Here is a 12,967-nt window from a genome sequence, read left to right on the forward strand (position 1 = left end):
CTAGGCCCGAAACGTCAGCCTCTCTGCTCCTGTGATGCTGCTTGGCCTGCTGTGTTCATCCAGCCCTGCACCTTGTTGTCTCGGATTCTCCAGCATCTGCAGTTCCTACTATCCAGACATTCACAACCTGCTGGGAGAAGAAATTCCTTTGAACCTCCCTTTTAAGTGAGTGTCCCCTTATTTTGTAACCATGTCCTCCAGTTGAGAAACTAGTGGAAAAACCTTTTCAACATCTACCCTGTCAAGCCCACTCAGAATCTTATATGTTTCGATAAGATCACACTTCATTCTCCTAAGCAGTAGCGAATAAAGGCCTAATCTTTTTAGCCGTTCTTAATGAAGCAATTCTTCACCTCTGGAATGAGCCTAGTCAATCTGTTTTGAACTGCCAATGCCAGTATATTTTTTTTAAATATGGAGATCAAATCTACACATACTTCAGCTGTGGCCTCACCAACACCAATATACAGTTGTACCAAGACTTCCCTGTTCTTAAACTCCAACTCCCAGTAATAAATACTTTTTAAAAAAAAAAAAAGAAAAAAATTCAAACTGAATTTTCCCAAGATTGCTTCAAAAAGATGTATTGCCCTTTACTCCCCTTCTCATTGCATTTTCCCTACATGCATCATGGGATGTGAACACTATTAAGTCTTTAGTTCGCAAGCTCATTGTTTGAAAGAACCTTTTAAATGACCCAACTGGTCTGTTTACTGACTGACCAAGAATGATTTGTGACAGAGAATCAGTTTAAAAAAAACTAGGTATTGCTGGAAGCACGTTCACAATTCCGAAATTCTACCTCTTTGATCTGTGCGAGTGCATAATGCAATTTCTGCTTTTGCTTTATACAACTATCCATTAGGATGGCTTCTCTAAAGCACTTGTTTCTTCTTTTGTTAGAAAAACTGCGACAACTTCTTCACCCAGAGTATAAAAATCTTGTCGTTTCAAAGATATGCAGTGGCCAAAATGAAACAATTGATCTGTGCAAGACAAATGGCTTTCCTTATGGCGGTGATGTTGATTCTTGTTCTACCTTCAGATCCTGTAACCACATATGCAATCAGTCAAGCTGTCAAGTTATATCCAAGTTTGGTCGGCACTACTTCATCAGTGCCAGTACTGATGTGAAAGACTACAGCATGTTCTACATTGGGCAGGAGAGCCCGACGCTAACTAACTTTATGATGACATGGAATCAATGTTCGTTTTGCTCATTTGATCCAGTGAAAGGGGTCGGGAGACAAGAAACTCTGAACGTTAACAGGGCATTGATGAAGCGATACTACATGATTGAACGAGCCAAGGATGCTCAAGTTGTAGGAATTTTAGTGGGGACTCTTGGTGTTGCTGACTATCTTTCTACCATAGACCATCTTAAATCAATTATCAAGAAGGCTGGAAAGAAAAGCTACACCTTTGTAATGGGTAAACTGAATGCTGCCAAGCTGGCTAATTTCATGGAAGTTGATATATACGTGCTTGTAGCCTGTCCAGAAAATTCTTTGCTGGATTCCAGTGAATTTTACAGGCCCGTTATAACACCATATGAGATGGAGGTTGCATGCAATCAAGCAAGGGAATGGACTGGAGAGTACATTACTGACTTCAGGGACCTACTTCCAGGTGCGTAAATCTACATGTCATCGTGGATCAATGTGCCCTTAAATTAAGTCGCTATAAAATTTGAACCTGTAAGTGTATATTTAAACAGAGGTAGCTGTGATGTTATCCTGTTTTTTTTTCCCCACTTTACTTCCAGCAATCCTGTTGCCACTGTGAATAATGTATCTTTGTCATGTCGACCATCAATTTCTAGGTGGCAGGGCTGAGAGAATTGCAGCAGGGTACATCTGCTTACCTGCAGCCTGAAACATTTCATTGGTACGGCAATAGGCTCAGGAAATTGGTTATTGAATTTAATATTTTATGCTTGAGGGAAGTCAGCAATGTTGGGGGAATAAAACACTTCGGACAACAATACATGTGTGAATTACATATTAGTCTAACAGATAAAGTCAACATACTACCAGACCGTAGGGCTTCTTTCTTATGAGAGAGAGGGGACTGGTGGTAGTGGTTTAACCAGAGGGTCACCACACCTCTTGCAATGTGAGAGGTGAGAAGAAAAGGCATCATGGTAATCTCAGCTGATGCAGGAATTGAGCCCACGCTGTTGGAATTACCCTGCATTGCAAACCAGCCGTCCAGGCAACCTAGCTAGTATCTAACTATCAACATTGTGTGTATGCTAGATTAGTGTTAACTAATGTATTCATCCTTGAAGTCCCAATGAATTTCTTGTTCAACTTCATAGGTGCTTGCAGCCATATTGAATTTCCAGATGAGACCTTCAATAGTGGAGAGACTGATATCTCACTAGTGACTGGAGCCTTGCGAGCAGCACACCTGCCAAAGTCAGAGTGGCAAAACAAAGCATCAAGCACATCATTGATCCACAGGAATGAGGCTTTAGCAATTACCCAGCCACACTCAGCAGGTATAATTCCTAATTTGAGAATTAAATTTTCAAGATTGAATATTGATATCAGGAATTGGAGAGGGGCAAGACCTTTTTTGACTTCTTTCTACGGTCTTGAGGTTCTTTCCATACTCCACAGGACAGCAGGCAGATAAATTGCTCCATTCTGAAGAAGGGTCACTTGAATCGAAGCATTAACTTTGTGGAGAGAAAGCAGATGCTACCAGACCTGAGTTTTTCCAGCAATTTCTGTTTTTGATTGAGATAATTTGCTGTCTTGGCTTTGCTAATGTTGTAACAAATGCGGGGCATGAATGGCCAAAGGCAAATAGACTTGTCCCCTTTTATGGAGAGGCGTCTGACAGTTATTCAACACGGGAAAACCTGCATAACTATGCTGTTCAACAGTCCTATGTCTTACATAGAACTTAGAACAGTACAGGCCCTTCGCCCCACAATGTTGTGCCGACCTATTATCCTACTAAGATCAATCTACCCTGCATACCCTACATTTTACGATCCTCCATGTGCCTGTCTAAGAGTCGCTTAAAAGTCTCTAATGTATCTGACTCCACTACCACTGCCGGTAGCGCATTCCACATGCCCACCACTCTGTGTGAAGAACCTACCTCTGACATAGAACATAGAACAAAGAACATTACAGCGCAGTACAGGTCCTTCGGCCCTCCATGTTGTGCCGACCAGTGAAACCAATCTGAAGCCCATCTAACCTACACTATTCCATTATCATCCATATGTTTATCCAATGACCATTTAAATGCCCTTAAAGTGGGCGAGTCTACTACTGTTGCAGGCAGGGCATTCCACTCCCTTACTACTCTCTGAGTAAAGAACCTACCTCTGACATCTGTCCTACATCTATCACTCCTCAATTTAAAGCAATGTCCCTTCGTGCTAGCCGTCACCATCCGAGGAAAAAGGCTCTCGCTGTCCACCCTATCTAATCCTCTGATCATCTTGTCTGTCTCTATCAAGTCACCTCTTAACCTTCTTCTCTCTAACGAAAACAGCCTCAAGTCCCTCAGCTTTTCCTCATAAGACCTTCCCTCCATACCAGGCAACATCCTGGTAAATCTCCTCTGCACCCTTTCCAATGCTTCCACATCCTTCCTATAATGCGGCAGCCAGAACTGTACGCAATACTCCACGTGCGGCCGCACCAGAGTTTTGTACAGCTGCAACATGGACCTCATGGCTCCGAAACTCAATCCCTCTACTAATAAAACCTAACACACCGTACGCCTTCTTAACAACCCTATCAACCTGGGTGGCAACTTTCAGGGATCGATGCACATGGACACCGAGATCTCTCTGCTCATCCACACTACCAAGAATCTTACCATTAGACCAGTACTCTGTATTCCTGTTACTCCTTCCAAAGTGAATCACCTCACACTTTTCCCGCATTAAACTCCATTTGCCACCTCTCAGCCCAGCTCTGCAGCTTATCTATGTCCCTCTGTAACCTGCAACATCCTTCCGCACTATCCACAACTCCACCGACTTTAGTGTCATCCGCAAATTTACTAACCCATCCTTCTACGCCCTCATCCAGGTCATTCGACATCTCCCCTATACCTTCCTCCAATCACCTTAAAATTATGCTCCCTAGTAATAGTCATTTCCGCCCTGGGAAAAAGTCTCTGACGATCCACTCTATCTACGCTCTCATCATCTTGTACACCTCTATTACGTCACCTCTCATCCTTCTTCGCTCCAATGAAAAAACCCTGACTCTGTCAACCTTTCCTCAAGAATGAGACCTGCCCTCCAGTCCAGGCAGCATCCTGGTAAATCTCCTCTGCACCCTCTCTAAAGCTTCCACATCTTTCCTATAATGAGGTGACCAGAACTGAACACAATATTCCAAGTGTACTCTAACCAGAGTTTTATAGAGCTGCAGCATAACCTTGCGGCCCTTAAACTCAAAACCCCTGCCAATGAAAACCAACACACCATATGCCTTCTTTATAACCCTATCAACTTTGGTAGCAACTTTGAGGGATCTATGGACGTGGACACCAACATCCCTCTGTTCCTCCACACTGCGGAGAATCCTGCCATTAACCCTATATTCTGCATCCAAATTCAACCTTCCAAAATGAATCACTCAACACTTTTCTGGGTTGAATTCCATCTGCCAATTCTTTGCCCAGCTCTGCATCCTGTCAATGTCTCGTTGCAACCTACAACTGCTCTCCACGCTGTCCGCAACTCCTCCATCCTTCGTGTCGTCGGCAAACTTACTAACCCACCCTACCACTTCCTCATCCAAGTCATTTATAAAGATCACAAAGAGCAGAGGTCCCAGAACAGATCCCTGTGGAACACCACTGGTCACTGAGCACCAGTCTGAATATCTTCCGTCTACTACCAACCTCTTTCTTCTATTGTACAACCAGTTTTGTATTTAGACAGCCAAATTTCCCTGAATCCCATGCCTCCTTACTTTCTGAATGAGCCTACTATGTGGAACCTCATCCAATGCCTTGCTGAAATGCATATACACTACATCACATCTTCATCGATGTGTTTTGTCACATCCTCAGAGCATTCAATAAGGCTTGTGAGGCATGACCAGCCCCTCACCAAACAATGCTGACTATTTCTAATCAAACTGTGCTTTTCCAAATAATCATAAATACTATCTCTCAGAATCCTCTCCAATAATTTGCCCACCCCAGAAGTAAGACTGACCGGTCTGTGATTTCCAGGATTATCCCTATTCTCTTTCTTGAACAAGGGAGTAACATTTGCCACCCTCTAATCATCTGGTACTACTCCAGTGGACAGTGAGGACACAAAGATCATCGCCAAAGGGGCAGCAATCTTTTCCCTCGCTTCCCGTAGCAACCTTGGGTGGATCCCGTCTGGCCCAGGGGACTTATCTATCCTCGTTTTTCAAAATTTCTAGCACATCCTCCTTCCTAACGTCAAACTGTTCGAGCATATCAGCCTGTTTCATGCTGTCCTCACAAACTTCAAAGTCCCTGTACACTGGTGAATACTGAAGCAAAGTATTCATTAAGGACCTCCTCTGACTCCGCACACAAGTTCCCTCCACCATCCCTGATTGGCCCTACCCTCACTCTGGCCATCTTCTTGTTCCTCACATAAGTATAGAAAGCATTGGGGTTTTCCTTGATCCTACCCCCTTTCTAGCTCTCCAAAGTCCATTCTTCAGCTCCTTCCTGGCTACCTTGTAGACCTCTTGGAGCCCAGTCCAATCCTTGCTTCCTCAACCTTAAGTAAGCTTCCTTCTTCCTCTTGACTAGGTGTTCCACATGTCTTGTCATCCAAGGTTCCTTCACCTTACCATCCTTTCCTTGCCTCAGTGGGACAAACCTATCCAGTACTTGTAGCAACAGCTCCCTAAACAACCTCCACATTTCTGTCATGCATTTCCCTGAGAACATCTGATCCCAGTTGGTGCTCCATAGTTCTTGCCTAATAGCATTGTAATTCCCCCTCCCCCAATTAAATACCTTCCCATACAGTCTGCTCCTATCGCTCTCCATGACTATAGTAAAGGTCAGGGAGTTGTGATCACTATCACTGAAATGCTCTCCCACCGAGAGATCTGACACCTGGCCTAGTTCGTTGCCAAGCACCAAATCCAATATGACCTCCCCTCTCGTCGGCCTATCTATATATTGAGTCAGAAATCCTGCTTCATTCTGCTCCGCTTGTTTCTAAAGAGTGGCACATTTGCTAAGTTGTGAAACTACTTTAGTGGCATTAAGCTTGGAGCTGTTGGGCAGGCATTAATGATGTTTGACTGTCATTGAATCTCAATCAATAAATCCACTCATGAAGAAGAAAGGTGGGCGTCGTACCTAGCTATTCAGCAAGTTTTGAAATCTTGCAAGGAAATTCTGCAGCGCGAATTTGAGACAGAATTGTGTTTACATGACTTTTTATTTGCTACTCCGGATGAGGTATGCTCTACATGGTGAAAGGAAGTCACCACATCAAGAAAAGGATTTTTTAAAAATGCTGTCTGCAGAGTAACAGATAAAGCGGTCATGTTCTCCTTATATTGGATCAGTAATGACAAATAAAGCTGATAAAAAAGACATGTTTTGTTCAAAAGTAATTAAGGCAAACGAATGTCCTCTATTAACTATTACAAATACTCAGTACTGATGATCTACTCCAAGGTGCAACTGTCTTCCACTGACCAATCAATACATTGCAAGTCAAGAATTGCACAAATTTATTTATCTGTATAATGAGAATTTTCAGATCCCCAAGGCATAATTCCACCAATATCGATGCTGCACTCGTGAGAGAACAATTTCAACATAAACTAGATTTGTAGCTGATCTTGGTAGAATTGCTGATTGCAAACTTTTGAGCAATGTTTATGGACAAATGTCCATTAAGAACTGGATTGAAGTGGGCTAACTGTATTTTACATTGATGATTGCAGTTGGCAAAGAAAAGGAAAGTCATGTTTTGAATCTAGTCAGAATGTTGGACTTCGGGGCTGAAAGGACCTCCACCTACCCTCATTTCCTTCACCACTGCTACACCGTGCATTTCAGAATCTGTTTTATTTCAGCAAAAAAAAAGTTTTATTTTATAAGAGCTGCAAAATCTTGAACCTAATTGTAACCAAAGTTATAAAAAGTAGCTTCCATCTATAGTCTTAACATCGCAAAACTCCTTTTACTATCACTACCTTTTCACAAATTTTGATGTGGAGCCCTCAGTTGTACATTAAAATCAATGACTCCTGATTTGATATTTGAATGGTTTACTTTTTTTGGATTTACTGTCTAAAGTATACAGTTTAAATAAATTCTGAGATCACAATTGTTTTCAGCTGGCTTTCTTCAAATCATTTAATCTTAGTCTAAATCAATTTAGCATTAAGTTGTAGGCTTTTTATCCCAAATAAGCATGGAATTAAATGTTAAATTTATAAAGCATACACCTAATAATATGGCAGCATGATGGCACTTCCATGATTCTTAGTTCTTTAAGTTCTATCAAGACTCTAGTCGCTACCTAAAGTATAATATTTTTTTAAAAGGCTATGTAAGCAGTTGTAGTTTGATATCATGGTTAACAATTCATTCACACTGCATCAGCTAAGCTGTTGAATAATTGAGATGCCACCAGTAATAGATCATTCAGGGCAGAAGTTCAGTCTTGTTTATGGTCTGACTAGGTTAGTCACAGTCACAATGTAAACTGTTAGTAATGTTCCATTTATGGAGTAAATGGCCACATCCTCCTTGGACTGTCCTTAAGTGGTTGACAGTTGTCCAGATTTTTCTGTGGAAGTTTGAAACTTGAGACTTCACCCTTCGCCCAGTTTGCAGTGGTGATGTTTGCAGTCAACCAGGAGATGTGTTATTGAAAACTGGCGTTGTCATCAGTTTGTATGGTGCGGTGGTTTAGTCGGGGCTTTGGAATTTCAGATGGGTTGTGGGCTTTGTTAAGGTCCTGGGTCAAGATGAGAGTGACTCTCATCCAAAAATTGGCACGTACCACCTACGGCAACAGAATCTGTTGCACTGCTTCTCTCACGTGGGTCTATACAACAGAGCACTGCTGCTCTAACTGGCTAAGGAATTGCCACACAAGTGCAGTAGCTGTCCACCTTTGAGAAGTCATGAGCATTATTTCTGGAGTGTTGAAACCAACACTTGAGCAGCTTCCTGTGTTAGCGCACAATGTTTTCCCTACAGAAATCAGGAGGTTCATTCTCCTTAAAGAAATTATCGCCTGACAGCTAACAAAGCACTTCCACTGACAGGACCTTTGGGCCACATGACCAATATTCATGTATAAACCAAGCCAGTGAGTATTAGCAAGCTCTTTAGAGCAATATGATGCTGGTAATGATCCCTCTCAGCCAGTGGGGTGGCACTTTATCAAGGGCTGACTTGAGCCTAGTTGTAAAGTATATACAGAGACCAATGTACTTTGGAAGGCCTTTTATTTTTCTTGCTGTAATATTTAAATATTCCCATCCCCCCCCAAATTCTTTAAATACATTTTAATCTAATAACCTAATTTGTTCTAAACACCCATTTTCCTGTTATCTTTAATTCTGAGGTATCCAGTATCCTATTGACAAACTCTAGATGCTTTGTTCCTTGGCTATAATTTCTAAGTCTGTTTTTGACAGCACATGCCCCTTTCCAGAATTTGCATAATGCTGGATCCTGTTCTGGTCGCCTCATTACAGGAAAGATGTGGAAGCGTTGGAAAAGGTGCAGAGGAGATTTACCAGAATGTTGCCTGGAATGGAGGGAAGGTCTTACGAGGAAAGATTGAGAGAGCGAGGGCTTTTCTGTTTAGAACGACGAAGGATGAGAGGTGACTTGATAGAGGTGTACAAAATGATCAGAGGTATAGATAGAGGACAGCCAGAGACTTTTTCCTCGGGTGGAGGTAGCTACTACGAGGGGGCACAGTTTTAAAGTGAGTGAAGGTAGGTTCTTTACTCAGAGAGTGGTCAGGGTGTGGAATGCATTGCCGGTGAGGGTAGTGGAGTCGGCCTCATGGGCATTTAAGCGGCTATTAGATGGGCATATGGATAATAGTATAAGGTAGGGGTGGAGGTTAGGTAGACCTTAGGATTAGGGTAAAAGTTTGGCACAACATCGTGAGCCAAAGGGCCTGTACTGTGCTGTACTGTTCTATGTTCTATGGATATATTGCCCAGCTTCGTAGTAATTTCCACTCTGCCGTGACTCAGCACACAGGTTAAATATTTGACTTTTCTGGTCTGTTTGATTCAGTATATTGTGCATTTTACAATTGTATTGTCAATGTTTTGAACGTTGAGGAAGTAGAATATGTAGTGTATTCCAAATTATTTATTTGAACACACAGAATAATCATGATGTAAACAATGGTTTACACACATTGTTTGATCTACAATAGATTATATTCTATGGATGAAACCCATTCAACGATGGTATTAATTAAAAGCAGTCTACACTGCATTTTGAATTTTCCATTAATTGTCCCCAGATATTTATTCATATATATGAAAGGTAAAGTCACCATATTCCTACAGACTGTAGGGCTGCTCTCATTAGAGAGAGAGGACTGGTGGTGGGCTAGGGGAGAGGTTGAGAGGAGAATCCCCTCTCCGTGCGTTGTCATTACTCTGCATTGCAAATTAGCCGTCCAGCCAACTGAGCTAACCACCTTATCCCTAAGGTATGATTCTATTAATGTGAATTCTTCCATTCATCTGTTACTCAATCTCATATTCATTCTGGTGTCTTCTTTCTTATTTGTGATACCAATATGAAAATTTCTCATTTTACAGCTTCATTCCTGGCATCTAGGAGCTGGCAAGGCCTGCAGCAGCAACTAGGGAAGACGTCTGTGTCAAAAGCAGCAGTAGGTCAGAAAGGAATTGCAATTGCCTATGAAGGAGAAGCCACAAGTTGAAGGAACTGGAATTGGAAGTCAATTGTGTGAGCAAATGTGTTGAAATCAAAATTTCAGGATAATAGGCTAATAAGATTTATTAAAGATTTTTTTTTTTTTAAAATGACTTTATTTTTAAAGTGTTTATCACTGTCCTGACATTCTAGGTTTCACATTTTGTTTCTTTATGTAAAGTAATTTCTTTCTGCTGGCTATCTGGTAACTTGAGTACAGCTGGTCAAGTACATCATTGTTTTGTACTTTGCCAAGCTTGTGCACCATGAGAAAGATCAGTATTTTCTGAATTCACAATTGTTCTGATTGCAAGACATTGTAGTTTTCATAATGAAAACTACATTTACTTAAGTATTTAAAAGTGATAAAGCTGACTAAGGAATTCATTAATGTTCTACTTTAACATGGACAAAAATGTACAGCTGTAGTATCAAGGAAACTATTATTGTTATATCACTCGTCAAAGGGAAACAGCATTCTGGAAAGGTTGAAAGAGGATATGGTTATCCAGAAACAGACCATATTGGATCTTGTTATGCCCAGTAAAGCCATGTCACCTGCAACTAATTTATATTTTTAAAAACGCGACGCAGACAGGAATGGATGGTTGCCTAAGGTCACCTGACTTCTTTTGTGGGTTAAAAATTACTCCCCTGTCTTGCAAGAATGAAAGAACATTCCAAACTGATAAGTCAATGCCTTATAAGTCAGTCAGGGTGAATGTCTGCACAAAAATGCAAACCAGATTGTGAATTGGTGTGAGTCCATCATTCTGTTTTGGAAAAGGACTTGAACTTGTGGAAAGCCATGTGTTGAGAGAGCCAGGTTTTTGTCTGCTTTTGAAAAAAAAAACAGCCAAGAACTGTTTGCACTTGTACCCAGTTGGTCAGAAAAGCAGACCACAACTAGTTATAAGTCATCGTGCAGCACCAAGGTAGTTAACAGTAGTACCCTCCAGGTGGGAGATCTAAACAGAAAGAAGGAAACCTCCTCCCCAGGAAATACCTGATCCAAATTTAGGTTTGCCTGATAATCAACCTTTCAGAAACTCAACTACAAGCAACTGATCTCTCAACTTGCTGTGAGCTCTTCACTTTACAGTGCCTTCACTTCAAGCTTAAAACAGAAGGATGGGATGCAGGAGGATAAATGAGCCATTCAGCCCATGGAGTCTGCCATTCAATACAATCATACCTGATCTGATAATCCTCAACCCCACTTTCCTGCCTTTTCCCCATAACCCTGAATTCCCTTACTGAATAAAAGTCTGTCTATCTCAGCCTTGAATATATTTAATGACCCAGCCTTGACAGTCTTTTGCAGTAAAGAATTCCAAACCTTCAAAGAAGAAATTCCTCTTCTGTCTTAAGTGGGCGACCCCTTTCTCTGATTTTTATGACCTCTGATCCTAATCTCTCCCACATGGGCAAACCTTTCCATGTCTATTCTGCCAAGATTCTTAACAATCTCGTATGTTTCAATAATGTCTCATCTTGTTCTTATGAATTTCAATGAGTACAATCCCAACCTACTCAACTTCTCGTAAAAAAAACTCTTCATATCTGGTCATTTTACTTTGTGGATTGCATCCAATACCAGTAAATATTTCCTTAAATAAGGGACACAAAACTGCACAGTATTCCAGATGTAGTCTGACGAATGTCTTGTGTATATTTAGCAAGATCTTTTTATTTTTATAGTCCACTCCCTTTGAAATAAAGGCCAACATTTCATTTATCTTTGTGATTACTCATTGAACATGACTGCCAGCTTTTTGTAATTTACAAGTACATATTCATATAACATCTTTGATTAAGAGGAATTGCCAAATGGAATACTCAAACTTCACCCCTCCAAAGCCAGTTGGATTCGGAAATAATGGCAATAAGTGGCTGGAGAATGATCGATCCTGGAAAGTCCATCAGAGTTACCACTTGAAGGCATCAGTACATGTGACCCTGCCATAACTTTGAGTCCATAGATTTAAAATGCTGTCTCCCTTTTATTCATTAATTGCCCAAAAGGCAGTTAAGATTCAATTACATTGTTGTGGTCTGAAGTCACATGTAATCCAGACCAGATAAAGATGGAAGATTTCCGTTCCTGAATGACATTAGTGAGCCAGGTGAGTTTTATGAAAAATGATTCTCACTATTACGGTAGCTTTTTATTCTAAACTTTTTTATATTAAGTTCAAATTCCACATCTGCCATGGTGGGATTCCCCAGCACATCAATGTGGAGCTCTGAATTACTAGTCCAATGATATTGCCACCATGCCACCGCCCCATGCTTCTTTATGTCCTAGTAGTATACATTTCAACATTCTCAAGTCAAGTTTGTAATACATCCCAAAACTGCTCAACATTTGATTCTAATTGACACAATGTTAGTAATCTTCAGTTTGCTGAGGCGGTAAGTAGAAATATTATATTTGTGCAATATAATTGATTTCCTGAGAGTAGGTTAAGGTTGATATTAAGTAGAGGGAGCACAAAACAAGAAGAAAAACAAATACTGCAGGTGCTGGAAATCTGAACAAAAAGCAGAAAGTGCTGGAGAAACCCAGCAGGTTTGGCAGCATCTGTGGAGAGAGAAACAGAGTTAACATTTTAATTCCAATATGACTTATTCATGACTCTACTTCTTTGGTGTTCTTCAGAACAGTCATATTAAACTCCAAAATTTAAGTGTTCCTCTGTCCACAGATGCTGCTAGACTTCTTGAATTACTCCAGCACGGTCTGTTAAACTGTAAATATTCTCTCAACTTTGTTTCTGCATTCTTAACTTCTAATTCACAAAACATTTTGACCATTCTTCTCAAAGTGAGCCCAGTGGGATGATTTAAAAACAGATTACAAATTATTACAAAACAAATTGTATACTTTATAACATCTGTGAAAACCTAACTGAATGTGCAGCTCTCATTTATTGAAACATTTCCAAGTTGTTTGTCTACTTCACTACAGTAAAGGTAATAGTTTTTGCTTAAACTGGAGCTATTATTTCTCAAATTTAATTTGTCACCTTGTCCATCTGCCACA

General features: G+C 40.8%; 1 protein-coding gene across 1 annotated transcript; it reads left to right on the top strand.

Moving 5' to 3' along the window:
• The first annotated feature begins 866 nt into the window (after positions 1 to 866).
• dph2 (diphthamide biosynthesis 2) lies at positions 867 to 10,031 on the top strand. Its single transcript, XM_048593898.1, has 3 exons — positions 867 to 1,629; positions 2,321 to 2,503; positions 9,804 to 10,031. Exons 1-3 carry the CDS (start codon positions 867 to 869, stop codon positions 9,926 to 9,928), a joined length of 1,071 nt encoding a protein of 356 aa, XP_048449855.1. The 3' UTR covers positions 9,929 to 10,031.
• The last annotated feature ends 2,936 nt before the right edge of the window (positions 10,032 to 12,967 follow it).

This window comes from Rhincodon typus, unplaced genomic scaffold (genome assembly GCF_021869965.1).
Source record: "Rhincodon typus isolate 14 unplaced genomic scaffold, sRhiTyp1.1 hic_rhity00004448, whole genome shotgun sequence".
NCBI classification, from domain to species: Eukaryota; Metazoa; Chordata; class Chondrichthyes; order Orectolobiformes; family Rhincodontidae; genus Rhincodon; species Rhincodon typus.